Source organism: Mobula hypostoma, chromosome 4 (assembly GCF_963921235.1).
Source record: "Mobula hypostoma chromosome 4, sMobHyp1.1, whole genome shotgun sequence".
In the NCBI taxonomy this organism is placed as follows: domain Eukaryota; kingdom Metazoa; phylum Chordata; class Chondrichthyes; order Myliobatiformes; family Myliobatidae; genus Mobula; species Mobula hypostoma.
Window position 1 is genome coordinate 133,591,023 of NC_086100.1, and position 17,540 is coordinate 133,608,562.

General features: G+C 38.2%; 1 protein-coding gene across 2 annotated transcripts in view; it reads left to right on the forward strand.

Moving 5' to 3' along the window:
• The window catches only part of fat4 (FAT atypical cadherin 4), a 399,853-nt gene that overhangs the window by 301,074 nt on the left and 81,239 nt on the right, over positions 1–17,540 (forward strand). For both annotated transcript variants that reach the window (XM_063046545.1, XM_063046546.1), the window contains exon 8: positions 15,325–15,505. In XM_063046545.1, the coding sequence (XP_062902615.1) occupies positions 15,325–15,505 (181 nt within the window). The remainder of the gene's footprint in view (positions 1–15,324; positions 15,506–17,540) is intronic.

Here is a 17,540-nt window from a genome sequence, read left to right on the forward strand (position 1 = left end):
TAATTTATGTAGAACTTTTAATTAGGAGCAGGTTCGTGGCAGGTCAGAACTTCTCCCTGCCTCTTGTAAAATAAAACAATGGATTCATGGAATGCCTTTCACATAACTACAGGATGTTATGGCAATTGTACAGAAGTGAACCTCAGAGCAAATTCTGGGGTATGGTACGTTAACATTTTGCTAATACATACCCAAAAATTTAACAGCATAATTGGGGTTGTTGTCTCAGGTGGAGAAGGAGAATTGGCTGTGTACCAGTACTGTCAGCCCATAACAGCTACAATAGTCAATCTAGCAGTTTTTCTTTAAACTCCTGAAAACAATCAATTGCAAAAGAAAACTCTCACATTTTAAAAATTCCACTCTTATCCCACCTCAAGTGCCTGGAATAATTCCAGATAATATAAATGCTAAGGCGTCCCTTGTATAGATCAGTCCTGGTGTTTTAAGTTAAGGAAATGCATTATTTGACATACTTGCTTAGTATCACAAGGCAAAGGGAATGTAATGTACCCACATAGATGTAACAACTGGATTTTTGTGCAGATAAGAAATGGGGATTACTGCCTTTTCAATTGTGATATATTTATGTTGATTTCACTGGAGGGCATTTGAAAGTTTTAGTTCCCTCATAATTTTAGTAGCTGTGTAGTTTGCTTAATAGAAGGGGTCCCAGTTACAGGTCTTAGCAATTTGTGAAGAAATCATAAATACAGAGAAACTTAACACCATAAATTTGTATTTATATAAATACCGTATTTAATCTATAAATTGGGACAAGCCACTGCCTAGGGACCTTTAGCCATGCATAGGATATGGCAGAGCTCTAACCAACTAAAATCCTATAGCTTACTATCACAGAGGATTCATAAGTTTGTTGTTCACCATACAACTATGACCACTTTACACATTAGGTTTTTAGCTGAATGAAAAGGATGTCAAGTACCTCTGCCAGGTTGAGTTGCCAATATCATCTTATGCTGGTACATTTCTCTAGTATGTACAGAAGCTTACCAGGAAACAAATTAAAATGAATTAAAGATTATTAATGTAGTTCTTAAACTCTGTTAAGCTGCATTTTTTTTTGTTTGAGGACATCACCTGCAGTAAACTTGCAAAATGTAGTACGCTGCTGAGCCTGGAAGTTAGTGAGTGCACTGGCACCATCTTTTTTTTTAGCATCAAAATAAATGTTATTCATATTAAAAACATTTACAAGGATAAACCATCTAATGCCATTTCATTCTTTACATGCGTAGTCAATGCACTCCATACTGTTCTGCTACATTCCTACACATCAATAACACTGCTGCCACTCAATTGGCAAGCAGGGGTGGGAAACTACTACAATAATTGAGGGGCTTCCTCATCCCACATGGACCCTCCTCCTCCAGTAGCAGAAGAACTCCATACTGTGGTCACCTTTCCTGACCACTTCCTGATGGGCTTGTGGCCAAAGGAATTGGTCTGGAGGAACTTTGAGCTTACCACGGATGCATACCATTGCCACAGTTGAATGGTTCCACCAACTGAAATTTTAAGTTATTACCATAGTTGCTTTCTTCTTTAGTCATGGTAGATGCCATAACAGCTTACGGTCCTACAAAGGAATGGCTCATATTGCCTTTTATTAGTTCCAAAAACTACAATTTCTTCTTCAGCTGTATAAAGAGGATTCCTCTTCATTTTGAAAGTAGTTCGAATTACTGACAACTTACAATCTGTCAACCATTTTTATGGTTAACATATTTCAAGTCCATTGTAGCATAACATGTGTTATTAGTTGCTCAGTATACTTTTTCTTCTGAAGCTTTGATAAAATGCATCAAGTATACATCTTCTTCTCGGATTAGGGTAGGTCAGCACTCTCCTTCTCCATCTTGCCAAGAAAACTATTTATTAATGAGCAACCAGGGTTCGAGGTTGGTGTGAATCCTGAAATTGCAGCTGAGTCTTAAACACATTGTTTTCTACCAAATATGTTTCGCTTTAGGTTTTCATTTTAACAGCAAAACAGCCCATCCTCTTTCTGAGTACAGTTTTATGTCATGTAAGAACTCAACAAAAAGTAACAAATAAAATTAAGAGGTTGCCTCTGAAGATAAATTTTCGTTTTTTATAATATTTGTAAAGTAGCTTTAAAGATCTCAGCTGAATCACATTCTGATCATCAATAAAATTGTTTTACTTTTAAAGAATTATTTTGTTGTTAAATCCAAAAGATCCAGAACTGTAAATGACAGCAACACATTACTTCTTCTATAAAATGCAGCAGCTAATGTTCTTGTTTGTTGCAAAGCCAGGTACTGCTATTTAATGGTTACCTTTTATTTATAGGAGTGCTTTTTCATGATGTAGAAAGTAAAGTTAAAGAATTAACTGCAGCTGGAGATTGCACAGGTACTTTGGTATAGTATGACAGAGGCAATTCTACCTGTCTTCTGTAGTGAAACATAGTTGTAATCTTGGGACACACATCAAAGTTGCTAGTGAACGCAGCAGGCCAGGCAGCATCTCTAGGAAGAGGTACAGTCGACGTTTCAGGCCGAGACCCTTCGTCAGGACTGGCAAAGGGTCTCGGCCTGAAACGTCGACTGTACCTCTTCCTAGAGATGCTGCCTGGCCTGCTGCGTTCACCAGCAACTTTGATGTGTGTTGCTTGAATTTCCAGCATCTGCAGAATTCCTGTTGTTTGCGTTTGTAATCTTGGGAGCAGTTTTCTTTCCAAGTCAGTTACAGCTGCACATTCTAATTCTGAACTGCCCAACCTTTGGCCCTCAATTCTCCACAGTACCTCTACAGCCATCATTTGCTTCCCCACTGCTTTGCATCAAGTTTTTGATGATTCTGTCACCTGCAAAATATTTTATATTAAGCTATACAATCCCCTATTATGACCTCCATCTTATTTCTGCAATTCAGAATCAGGTTTAATACGTTGTGAAATTTGTTAACTTTTGCAGTAGCAGTAAAATGCAATACATGATAAATATAGAAAAAAACTGAATTACGGTAATTATTTATGTATATTAAATAGGTAAGTTAAAATAAGAAGTGCAAAACAGAAATAAGTAAAGAAAAAAGGAGTGAGGTAGTGTTCAAGGGTTCAATGCCCATTTAGGAATCGAATGGCAGAGAGGAAGAAGCTGTTCCTGAATCACTGAGTGTGTGCTGTCAGGCTTCTGTACCTCCTTCCTGATAGTAACAATGAGAAGAGGGCATGGCCTGGGTGGTGGGGGTCCCTAATGATGGACGCCACCTTCCTGAGGCACTGTTTCTTAAAGATATCTTAGATACTTCAAAGGCTGGTTCTCATAATGGAGCTGACTAATTTTACAGCTTTCTGCAGTTTACTTGAATCCTGTGCATTAGCCCCCTCAGAGAATTGAATCAGAGATAGAGATATTCGATTCATCTTCCAACATTTTTTTAGCTAGTGAACCTCAGTTTTCTTCTGACAAGACCACAGATTATTTGAAAGTGATCTAGCGGACAACACAACAGTTTTTCTGTAGACTACTCAATTATTTAAATCCTTTGACCCTCTCACCATCACCTTAACTCCAACAAGATCCATCCATAAAAATTCACCACATAGGTCATGATCAACCAATATGCCATCCTTACTGCTCCCTCTCCCTAGTTACTCTTATGAGGACAAAGATTTCCCTAGTCTCTCATGCTCTGGTCATGAAGATGCAGCAGTTTCTCCTCTATTGTCACTAGAGGATGTTCCAACAATAGGGTTGTGCAACAATTATCAGTATCACTAGACATTATTTTCACTCTGAAAGAAAATGCACTTAACATACAGAAAAAAAGTGAGTTTGCGTAAGAGTCTACATAATGGTTTATGCTTTTGAAATAAGAAACCAGATCACAGAAATTGGACCTTCTTGTCCTCGTCTCAGGAACCAGTATCCTGAAGCTCTAGAACCCATTGCATTTATTTTGTATGACTCATCACATCTCACCTATCTCTGATGAGCAATATATTCACATGCTCATATTTTACAAAGTTGTATCTCAAAGACATGTAAAACTGTTAAGGAGCTTTTTAAAATGAATAAAGAAATCTTTCTTTCCAAGAAAGGATTCCTGATAAGAAATTTTTACGCTTGCCAAAAATATGTTGCATCCTATTTTTTCAAGACTTGCCTAAGTCAACTTTATTATCATGTGCACAAGTGCAGTGAGAGTGCAATGAAAAATCTGCTTGCAGCAACATTGCGGGCACATAGGTACACATACATAAAATACAAATTATACATAAATTATACAAGTCAGTAGAAAGAGAAAGAATGATTGTGATATTATCAAGATATTGATAATAGCACACAATTACGCACAACTGCAATATAGGACATAATCAGAGACAAGTTCATGTCAACATGCATGAAAAGATATAAATGGAGAGAAGTTGCATCTCTACACATTGTGCAGACCGAACTAAGTTAGTCATTTATTGTAGCAAGTGGGGATATTTTGTTAGAATTGACCTGAAGTATCTAGAACTACTGTAAATTCCATGACACATAGAAGTAGAATTAAGACATTCAGCCCATCAAGTACACTTTGCCATATATTCTTCACATATTTCTCAAATACTCATTTTTTCAAGATTGCATAAGCAGCTTTGTTTGCTTGTTAGGATATTCTCTCAGCACAATGAAGTCCAAAGATTTCAATGTCACCAGGCAGCAATTACTGAAGTGCTGTTTTTCTCCAAGTTATTCTTTTGGCCTGCTCAATAAAGAGCCTAGGTGCTAGACTTCATAAATAGCAACTTCAACTTAGTATTGCAAAGATAACTAGCCCAATTGGACAACACTAGTTGCAAGTTGAGCTACACGGTCTTTTTGTCTGCTGAAGTTATGTTGCCATGGTACTGAAGTAAGGGCTAAAGAGTAGCTAACCATTATATCAGAATTCAGAAGAGTATGAAAACAGCCATTGTCTATTATCATGCCAACATGTAAAATTGCCCATTTTAAACTCTGTTTATAATCCGAGGGAGAAATAGCAGACTTATTTCCAAACACATCTGTTATAAATATTATTCAATGTTAATTGGAACCATGCACCAATGGTTTTAACTTAACTTTTAAGTAGTCCCCATAATTTAGCACATTAGAAAAAAACTGCTAATCTGAACAATGTGTGTTTAAATTCTTTATGCTGAAATCACTAATGCTGTGTGAAATGCAAGCTTTTTAAGAGATGCATACACTTCAGCACGTTGACAATTCTCATGTCAGAGAAATGCTAGTCAGCAAGATTCGCTTTTGAAAATTTGTGGCATTATCTCCCAGGGAGATTGGTTTGCTCTGGAATTTCCAAAGTTGGTCCAATACAGTATTTGTACTGCCAACAGTTTGTGTGTGTGTGTGTGTGTGTGTGTTTTTAGGCTCACCATTCAATGCTCATCTTACTTTTTCTATTAAATATGGAATCTCCTAAAATGCTTACGTCAGAGCATTATGAAGAGCTTCAGTGCTAAAGTGTAGTGTTTTTATATACATATATACTGTACTCAGTACTAGGCATGAGGTTAGCTACACATTGTTATCACTGATAGATTTACTCATTGCCAAATTTAATTTTGAGGTTCTTGTTGGCCAACAGGTCCAGTTACATATGACCCTGTAAAGCCTGTCCCTCTGTGCATATGCATTCATAACTATCATGCATGTAATTGAGTCTGATGACAGCCATAATCACTCTCTAACATATAGAAGATCTGATGATATGTTGGATAAATGCATGTATTGAAATCTCCGTGGAATTTCTGTTGATTCTAATTTCAGAAATTCTTAAATTAAAAGTTATTGTGACACAATTGGCTCAGTACAGGGAATAGCCAATTATGCCATAATTTATTTAATGAACAGAATCCTGTACCATGACACCATCATATTAGAATCAGCAATGGACAAATTATAAGATATTTCTGGCATAGGAAGCACACAATCTAAATTAAATAAATTGGAAATTGCCAGTACTTCTTTTCGTCATGCTGGAAGCTTTCAGCTCCAATAGGTGGGTTGTGTATTTTTAAAAAAAGCACCCCGTCTTCTTCAGATAAATTTCTAGTCCATAGTGACTCTGATCATCACCCATCTTGCCTGGGGATACACAGTACCATGCGAAACTCTTAGCAATATATATAGCTAGAGTGCCTAATACTTTTCCACTGTGCTGTATTTGTCAACATGGAGCGGACAGCAACTTTGTAAATCCGGCGGGAGCAAAGCATGTTGGGAATGGCAAGAGTGGAGCGTTGTGGGAGGGGTGTGAGACAGGTGGCAGAGAAGAAGTGCCGGGGCAGGTGGTTATGCAGGTGCAGACGCACCCAGCCCTGAGATAATGAGGCAAATTCATTTGATTCCAAGCAGTTGGTTTATTGATGTCTTTTTGGAGATTCCTTCTCCCTCCATTTCCCTTTTCCCCAACCATGATTCTCCTCTTCCTGCCCCCTTCCCACTGTCAGTTCCCAATAGAGACCCATCTCAGAATCAGGTTTATCATCACTCATGCATGTCATAAAAATTGTTTTTTGCAGCAGCAGCAGCAGCAGCAGCAGTGCAGTGAAATACGTAAAACTACTACCATACCATAGCTAGGTACAGTGCCAATAAAAGTTTTCACTTCTCCTTGAAAGTTTTCATGTTTTAATATTTTACATTGGATCACAGTAGATTTAATTTGGCATTTTTTTTGCACAGATTCACAGAAAAACATTCCTTCATGTCAAAGTGAAAACAGATCTCTGCAAAATGATCTAAATTAATTACAAATAGAAAACAAAATGATTGATTGCATAAGCATATGCTCTCTTTAATATGACACACCAATCATCACTGATGCAGCCAATTGGTTTTACAAGTCACATAATTTGTTAAATGGAGATCACCGTCTGCAGTCAAGGTGTTTTAAATGATTGCATACACTTATATCTTGAAGGTTCAACTGCTGGTGAGTCAGTATCCTGGCAAAAACTGGCATGAAGACAAAAGAACATTCCAAGAAACTTCATGAAAACGTTATTGAAAAGCACAAGTCAGGAGATGGATACAAAAAAAATTTCAAGTCACTTACTATCCCTTGGAGTACAGTTAAGTCAGTCATCAAGAAATGGAAAGAATGTGACACAGCTGTAAATCTGCCTAGAGCAATCCATCCTCAAAAACTAAGTGACTGTGCAAGAAGGGGTTTAGTGAGGGAGGCCACCATGAGATCTATGACAACTCTGGAGGATTTACAAGTTTCAGTGACTGAGATGGGAGAGACTGCATAAATAACTGTTGCCTGGGTGCTTCACCACTCACAGCTTTATGGGAGAATGGCAAAGAGAGAGCCATTCTTTAAAAAAACTGACATGAAATCTCGGCCAGAAGGCATGTGGGAGATTCTGAAGTCAACTGGAAGAAGGTTCTATGGTCTCATGAAACCAAAATTGAGCTTTTTGGTCTTCAGACTAAACGCAATGTTTGGCATAAGCCAAACACTGCACATCATCAAAAACACAGCATCCCTACTGTGAAGCATGGAGGTGGCTGCATCATGCTGTGGGGATGCTTCACTGCAGCAGGCCCTGGAAGGCTTGTAAAGGTAGAGGGTAAAATGAATGCAGCAAAATACAGGGAAATCCTGGAAGAAAACCTGATGCAGTCTGCAAGAGAACTGCATCTTGAGAGAAGATTTGTTTTCTAGCAAGACGATAACCCCCAAGCATAAAGCCAAAGCTACAGGAATGGTTTAAGAACAACAAAGTTAATGTCCTGGAATGGCCAAGACGAGTCTAGATCTCAATTCAATTGAAAATTTGTGGTTGGACTTGAAAAAGGCTGTTCATACACAATTCCCATGCAATCTGACAGAGTTTGAATAGTCTTGTAAGAAAAAATGGAGAAGAATGCCGTGTCCAGATGTGCAAAGCTGATAGAGACCTATTCACGTAGACTCAAAGTTGTAATAGCTGTCAAAGGTGCATCTACTAAATACTGATTTGAAGGGTGTGAATATTCATGTAATCAATTATTTTGTGTTTTCTATTTGTAATTAATTTAGACCACTTTGTAGAGATCTGTTTTCACTTTGACACAAAAGAGTCTTTTTCTGATAAAAAGACAAATTAAATCCACTGTGATTCAATGTTGCAAAACGATAAAACATAAAAATTTCCAAAGGGGTGAATACTTTTTATAGGCACTGTATATGTACCCAAGGCTTTTGCACTATACTCTATTTTGCAGAATTGACAATGGCAACTCTATTGAACATAGCTTCTTGGCTTCTGCCCCCTCCATTCCCAGTCCTGATGAAGAGTCTCGGCCTGAAATGTTGACCATTTATTCCTCACCAAAGATGCTGCTTGATTCGCTGAGTTCCTCTAGCATTCTGTGTGTGTTGCACAAGATTCCCAGCACGGACAAAACCTCCTGTATTTACTACTGAACGATATATGGAGTTGCTCAAAATTGCCCTCATTGGATTTCCATTCATGGCTCTTACCTGATGCATATTTCATTGCCTTTTACCAACTCATCTTGAAAGTTGCTGAGTTAGCACTGTGAACACAGTGCTTCAATATCTGAAGAACAGTAATTGGAAGTAAAACTACAATCCTCAGGCAAGAATCCCAATGTTGAATTTGTAATGGATGCAAACTATTCTCAACACACTACTGATATAGTTGAAGACCTACAACCCCACAACCATCATACTTGTTACAACTATGGTTAGAGTCAGAGTTTGTGGGTAATGCCAAGTCAGGTTGAGGGAAAGGTAGTGTTGAGAAATCAGGGAGTCTGCAGAAGGAATTGGACAGAGCAAGAAGTGGCAGATGGAATATAGTGTAGAGAAGTGTATGGCCATGCACTTTGGTTGAAGGAATAAAGGTGTAGACTATTTTCGACATGGAGAGAAAATTCAGACATCAGAGATGCAAAAGGACTTAGGAATCCTCATGCTTTATTCCCTAAAGGTTAACTTGTAGGTTGAGTTGGTACTAAGGAAGGCAAATGCAATTTTAGCATCCATTTTGAGAGGAAAGAATATAACAGCAAAGATGCAATGCTGAGGCTTTATAAGGCTTTGGTCAGACCACACTATTGTGAGCAGTTTTAGGTCCCTTATCAAAGAAAAGATGTGCTAGCATAGGAGAGGGTCCAAAGGCAGTTCTCAGGAATGATTCCAGGAATGAAAGGGTTAACATATAAGGAGCATTTGATGACTCTGGGCCTGTACTCAGTTTAGAAGAATGACGGCTAAATCTTATTGAAACCTATCGAATATTGAAAGGCTTCGATAGAGTGGATGTGGAGAGGGTATTTTCTATAGTGGGGTAGTCCCAGATCAGAGGGCACAGCCTCAGAATTAAGGGATGTCCCTTTAGAACAGAGACAAGAAGGAATTTCTTTAGCCAGAATGTGGTGAATCTGTGGAATTTATTACCACTGACAACTGTGGAGGCCAAGTCACTGATTATACTTAAAACAGAGGTTGATGTGTTCTTAATTAGTAAGGGTGTCAAAAGTTACAGGGAGTAGGCAGAAGAAAAAGGTTCAGAGGGATAATAAATCAGCCATGATGGAATGGCAGAGCAGACTTAATAGGCCAAATGGCCTAATTCTGCTCTTATGTCTTGTGGTCTTATATAGCACTCTCTGTCATCCTGTGAGTTTAAAAAAAATTCAGAATTTGGCAGTGGTAGAAACAAATTATCACTCTACTAGTGCTGCATCTGTTAATTTGCAAGGATGGTCTTCTCAACTTAAACAGCACTATGGAACTGAGTACAATGCGCAAAGACCAAGGTTTCTGTCACACCAGTTCATATTTCAAGAAAGGCTGCTTATTGACAGGCAAAATAGACTGAACAATTTTCATTAGCACTGAAGCCACAAGCATTTTCTTGATACTTACCCACATTGTGAACCGTTTCACTCTATTTCCCCCCTGTATGATGTTCTCCTGTGTACAGTTAATAATAATCGAACCAACCTTTGGAAAATGCTTGGTTGTAACTACCCCAATGTGAATTAGTACCCCACTCAAAATTCACATGAGTGTGATCCTACAGAACAGTAATCTTACCACGGCCATCATTACCTGAAGGCAGCTCAGTAATTAGACCTAAAATCTGACTAATTAGTATTCCTTCTGGGATACTGGATAATGTCACCTCTAGAATTTTATATAATAACTGTAATTCTGTACCCTCTGGGACACCTAAGAATTTTCCATGCACGTCAACCCATCCACCCCAGCTGCAATGGTTCTGGAGCAAGATCAACCATAGCCCCAGTCATGATGATTTCCATTGCAACAAAATACATTGTTCCCTTCATCTTGGGTTACACTTTCCTTTACTTACGACTCCCTGGTATCCCAGGCTTCTACACTGACCTGCATTTCTCCACATGATGCCCCATATCTTTTCTCGAAGGGGAAACATTATATTTGTCCCTGAAATATTTCCGAAGTTAAAATCTTATTCCAGCATTTCCTTCTCCCAGGTCTAACCATTTGCCCAAGTACCCATGTCTGAGTATGTGTAGGGCCACTGGGATCAAACAGTCCCAACATCTTTCTAGATTAATTGGTACTATGAAACACTAATGTTTTAACCAGATATTTGAGGGTTCTGATCCTAAACGATCTTGATCTAATGGTAATCTATACAATCCTTGGACGCCATCCAGAGACAGACACAAATGCACTGGGGTGTTCTCCTCTCCTCTGGTAACATTTGCTTAGCTCATGCATTGGGTCCCCTCTGTTGTTACCCATAATAGTTATTATTGCATTTTTAATCCTCATTTGCTTCCCCAGCATGTTGCTGTGTTTCCAACAAAGCAAAGTATATGTTCTGAATCAAGGACATTATAATCAAGCACCTTTCTTCGGCTTCATCTTCACCTTGTCTTGCTCTCTGATGACTAATTGCCTGAAACAGCTCCCTAGGATCATCCTTGGGTGTATACATCCCAATATCCTAAGCAATACCCCTCAAATGATATATCCACGAACGGGGTAGTGTATGTTATATTCTGGTTTTGATTAACTGCCCCAGCTCCTCCTCCTCTGATAGTAACTAGGTGGGGAGTGGGGGGGGGGGCGCGGGGGAGTGCACTAAACCTGCCAATGGCACCACTGGTTCCTTTTAGTTGTATGTTGGCCAGGGATCCTCAGGAAGAGACCCCTCATCATAACCGTATTTAATCGCCTTCTCTGCTAAATCACTCTAATCTGTATATCCATATTCACCTTCCTCTCCTCTTTCAGATCCAGAAGCACATATTATTCCACTGTGTGCGGAATTCTGCAATTTTGTATCTGTTGTAAACACTTTTTCTGATCTCCAGTGTTGTGTTTCTTTTCATGTACTGATTTCTGTATCTCAATCATAGCTGTTTTTAAATCATTGCACTATTTCTTCACCGCCAGTGTGACTAAATTACTCCTTGTATTGCAGCCATTTCCCTAGTACATATTTCTGGAGGAGTCTCCTCCAAACAGAACAGTCCAAGTCCTCCAGATTTATAGACTTCCCCAATTCTTCATTCTGAGTTAGTACTGTTAACTACCCAGCTCCTCACAGACATGGTCCAACTCAAGTCTTCGGCTGAGGTAACAGATAGATTCATCCTCAAGCCCCCTACAGGTACACCAATTATTGATCCTCAGTAATAATGATCAGTTAGGCACATAGAAAATCTGCATTTACTGACAAGTATCCTTATTGGCTCAATGAACGGATACATGAATTTCAAACATTTCAAAATACTTGTGTGCATATGCACTAGGTTTTCCTGATCCTTCATGAACAGTTAAAGAAGAGTAACACCTAGGAAAAGAAGTCTACACTGGCCAGGCATTCTTCTTAATCCCAATATAATCTCCACATATCTAATGTGGAGCCATTACTTCTGTGATTGTTGGGTACCATGGAGTTGTCACTGCCTGTTCTCCCAAAATCCTCCATTTTTATTTTTTTCTTATCAGATCAATGTATGATGTTTCAATTTAATTGGCTCAAGGTCATCTGACTAACCTCAGCTTCTCATTTGATGTAGCCCAAGGCTATTGCTTTATGGCCCTTTATTCTCACCTTGTGCTTCAGGTGATTTATTTTGTTCATGTCCAACTCAAACTGGTTCAAACCAGTCTAACCAGGTCAGCCAGTTCCTTCTGGAAGCCCAACACTTTACGTAATTAAACATCTTCTTATTTGAGAATAATCTCAGGTTTAGCAGATCATAAGCAGAAATTCATGTTCAATTGCTCTGATTAAGTTATCCTGAAGCAAGAATCAGTTCACCAAACAAAAATGGCGACTGCAAGGACAGTTTCATAAAATGGCTATCTCCATTCCTGCAACCACATGGGAGTTTCCACCACCCTTGCCTCATTCATGTTTACTGATTCGTAAATTGTAGTTCTTTCTGGCCAATAATGGGAAACTAACTGGTTTGGGTATCATGGTGCTTGTAGGCTCTCCAATTATACTCCGCGTTGAACTCAATATTGGCTAGGGCAAACTGGCGTTACAGCTATATGTCCATAATTCTTGTGGAACATCTGCCCAATGAAGGCATAAAGATTACGTAGTCAGGCTAGCTTCATGTAATCTAACATTGAATAATCTAACAACAGTCTAAGATCCATCATGAATAACAGTCTCTTAGATAGAATGTAAGCAGGAGTTGCCTGAAAAGACATTAGAGAAGTCACCTTCAAGAAAAGAGAAAATAGCAGTAAATTTTATACCTATACAATGGTGGAATTAGTGGTAAATATCAAGATATTGGACATTTTATTTGGTGATATTTACCTGAAACCTAACTTCTCAGGATTTGAAGAGTTCTGTTTGGAAGCACTTTACATCAATCTCTGTTCAGACATCAATAAATTTGAATCTAAGAACAATCAGAATGAAGTTTGGTAGGCATTCACAACACTGTGAGAAGCCCATGTTTGGAATGGAAGTGTAGCTTTGAACAAGGGGGTGGTTGTTCCCACAACCTAAGCTGCAATAACACTTTTGGCACAGTGCCCAGAATATCTGTGCTCAGTATGATTAAGGCTATCACCAGTTGCAATGAAAAAAGTGTCCATTTCCTTGGGTATATATACTCTTGTAATAACTCATAAACTAAATCAAGGACAGACTTGCTCACTTTGTGAACTTCTGGAAGAAGTATGGGCTGTGTTGAGTGTGTACATTCAGTCAGTTAATTTCAAGTCCAGATCTTCCAATTGGCACGAGTGTTTGCGTATATTTTAGGATACATTTATTGCCGGATTGATTTTTGCAGCTGCTGTTAATGGTCAGTGGCAGTTTTAGCTACAAGTGCCATTACAATCTAAATAAATCGGTCATCATATGAAGGTAAATTTGCTCAGCATCAATTTTCCAGCACAGACTTTGAGAGTTAATATCTGTGTAGACCTTTAATTTTCAATGTAGTAAATGTGCTAACTGCAAAGTAAATCACCAGTTACTTGTAATAGCCAGTTAGTAGTCATGGAATTGTGGCTGTTGTCATACAATCTCTTTACTATTAACTTTATTTTTGAAATGGCTGCCAGGTGAAAAACAACAGCAGAGAATGCTGCAAGCCATCATCTCATCAGGTGGGGGAGTGGGTTGTAGTGAAACAGAGTTGATGTTTGTACTTTTGTCCTATCATATTTGACAGGACTCTCAATCATGTCTCTTATATCTCTTATCTCTGTTTTCACTCACTCTTCGTACCACCTGTACATTCGTCTTCATATTCAACAGATTACCTTCTATAATGATTGCCACCTCCAGTTGGATCCCAGAACTAATCATATCTTCATCTTTTCTTCACTTTCAGCATTCTGAGTGGGTCATTCTCTCCATAACTCCCTGGTCTACTCTACCACCCACTCCTCTTCCTATAACATCTACCCACACAACCATGGGAAATGCAACAACTACGTTGTTATATTTTTCTATCCCATAACCAGAGGTCTAACAGTACTTCGAGATGAAGTAACAATTCCCTTGCACTTATGATTTTGTGTACTGAATTTTGTGCTCACCATTTGTGCTTCTCTATGCTGACAAAAGTAAATACAGAGTGGTCAAACATTTTGCTGAGCACACCTGTTTAGTTTGTAAGGAAATCCTAAGTTACTAGTCACCTATCATTTTTTGGGTTAGGGTTAGCCCTCTTAGTTTTCAGCCTTCTGTGTTGCCGGAACAATGTCCACAATATGCTAAGGGCATAATGCTGTATCAGCCGCTTAAATATGTAGACATTTTTGGGACTCAATGTTAAATTTAACTGTTTCTGGTTACCACTCAATTTTTCCCCTCTCTCCCTATAAACGTGATTGTATTTCCATTTTGGTTTGTTTCTGGTTAACTTTCTTTCTTCAATTGGTCTATATAACAAGCACTCCCTTTGTTCACTCCACCTGTCTCCTTTCTGCAACTTAAAACATGTGGTTTCTCATTTTTTTCAGATCTGAAAAAGGGTCCTTGATTTTATTTGCTCCAGGTTATAAAACTGTATTTGTCGAGCAGCACTAGAAAGGGTTTTTATTGAGGTAGATGATTTGTGTCTTTTTTTCTGCATTTGGTATTTGTGACGAAGTGGAAAAATTGTATTCACAAATATTAACACAAATAGTCTGTAATTTAATATTTTAAATGCAAACATTTTCAAATAAAATTCCAGAAGCTTCATGGATTGTTGCAGTATTGCATATTTAATATAGAATCTGTTGGAAAGGACTAAAAATAATTTAGTGTGGCAGGATATATTATTTAATATGAGCATTTATAATGAAGCCAAAGATGCATATTAATATAGAGCCAGTAAATAGAATAAGATTCCCGTTGAATCATTGTGGAATAAATTTCAAATGTCAGTAATTTTTAAAAAATTGAATGTTATTGCTTTCTATATGCATTCTCTAAAGCAGAAGTAGTGGGCAATTCAATGTTTGGAAATGCATGGGAAGGAAGCACAATTTCAATTACTTTCATAGACATGGTCTGATAACTTAAATACATTATCCAACTGAAGAGGAAGACACACTTAACAGCAACTCAGTATAGTTTTGCTTAGAGGAAGTCCATTGTCTTTTTTGACTACTTTCCTCAGATTATTACATTCCATGTTAAATTGCCATTATACATTTCAAAAATGGACTTATGCTTTGCTTTGAAAAGAATTGGTCTGTGTTAAAGGAAAAGTGAAAATAACATGCCCATGTCTGATTGTTCAAATTTTCTACCCTTAGTTTGTTTCTGTACTCAGTCTTTATACTCACTCTGTGCAGGGTCTCTAGCGCTTACTGGCACAGGCACCATCACATTGATTGTAGATGACATCAATGACAATGTCCCAGTATTTGCTTTCAAAACCTACCATGCCGTCACCCCTGAGAATGCTCCAACTGGGACTGATGTTTTGCTTGTCAACGCTACTGATGCTGATGAAGGTGTGAATGCAGTGGTCAGGTAAGGACATTGTGAAGCAATTTTATTATCTTCAGCTACACAGTACAAAAATAATTCTATTTCATTGATGTACTCTGACCTGAAATATGTTTATCGGCCTTAAAATTAGATCACATTAGCTGATCAGGCAGAAGATGCCCCTTAACTTCCAGTAAGACAGGTGATCTGCTTACTTTCTACATTATAAGGATGCTACCTGTCATGTTGGACCAGAACATGTTCTTGGGTATGGTTGTGTTCTGTGGTTATTTGGGAACACTTGGACAGTGATGTATATAGATGCAAAATATGAGTTTCTGGTTTAATTTTTGTATCATGTGACATGAGTGAATTCCTTCAGATAACCAAAAAATTGCCCATTAGGTTTCCTAATTTATTCATAATTTATCTGACCATGGATAATGATAATGTTCGATAGTGCCATCATATTGTTCATGACCCACTCAACTAAGGTTGCTCTGTTTCTATGGAATGCAAATCCTCTCAATTAATTGTGTGCTTCATGCTGTCAAGCTCCAAAACATACCAGTTTTCTAAAGGAGGAGTTAATTTGGTTGCTGGTGTAAAAGTAAGTGTGTTTGATCATCCATGCAACATGATTGGCATCCAAAACAAATCAATTAATCTTTTGCTGATCAACAAGTTATTGTGAGATTTTTGTGTATTTCATTATTTCTTATTTAGTAAAACGTATAATGGACTAGGGTGGGCTCCGTCTTTCTGAGTCAAAATAAATTGAAATGTTCTTTGCTCTGTTGTGCAAATACATTGTAAAAGAGGCAGTATTTACTAGACTAGCCTGTAGATGGCAATACACTAATGGCCTGTTTTGATCAAGAAACAATCCATTGTAATGCAAGTGCCCTGCTGTTAAAATTCTGATGTTGTATTCTGTCAATGCAACATACTTCCAAGTCACAAAAGGGATTCAGGAAATCCTAAAATTGGATATCCAATCCCAATACAACCTCTCTTTTATCCTGTTGATGACCTAAGATTTCATTGATGTGCATTTAAGTAAAACATGCTTAAAAATATATGAACCTTGTTTGTTCTGTTACAAACGAGAGAAAATCTGCAGATGCTCGCTATCCAAGCAACACATACAAAATGCTGAAGGAACTCAGCAGGCCAGGCAGCATCTATTGAAAAAAATACAGTTGATGGTTCAGGCCGACTTCTGCCAAAGGGTCTCATTCCGCCAAAACGTCAACTGTAGTTTTTCCATAGATGCTGCCAGGCCTGCTGAGTTCCTCCAGCATTTTGTGTGTTACTCTGTTACATATGGGTAAATCACTTACATTTTTCTAATTCTATTGGTTTTGAGGTGCAAGAGATTAGCCACTAGTCTTAATGAGGAACAGTTGGCTTCATATTCTCCATGTGAGATAAGTTTCCTCTGAGTGTTTTGGTTTCCCTTCACATCCCAGTGACACGTAGGTCGGTAGTTAGTTGACCTCTGTAAACTTTCCCTAGTGTGCAAATCAGTGGTCGGAACTGGGGACGTTGATGGGACTGTGGGGATAATCAAATGAAATTGATGTGAATAGATAGTTGTAGTTGGTGCAGACTTGGTTGGTCAAATGTTTTGTTTCTGTGCTGTGGGGGTCTAAAAATCTGTGCCTGTGGGAGTATTCTTCTGTGTTGTTAACATTGAAATGTCTTATACACCTACCGTGGCATGCAAAAGTTTGGGCACCCCGGTCAAAATTTCTGTTACTGTGAATAGCTAAGCGAGTAAAAGATGAACTGATTTCCAAAAGGCATAAAGTTAAAGACGACACATTTCTTTAATATTTTAAACAAGAAAACTTTTTTATTTCCATCTTTTACAGTTTCAAAATAACAATAAAGGAAAAGGGCCCGAAGCAAAAGTTTGGGCACCCTTCATGACAGTACTTAGTAACACCCCCTTTGGCAAGTATCACAGCTTGTAAACGCCTTTTGTAGCTAGCGAAGAGTTTTTCAATTCTTGTTTGGGGGATTTTCACCCATCCTTCCTTGCAAAAGGCTTCTAGTTCTGTGAGATTCTTGG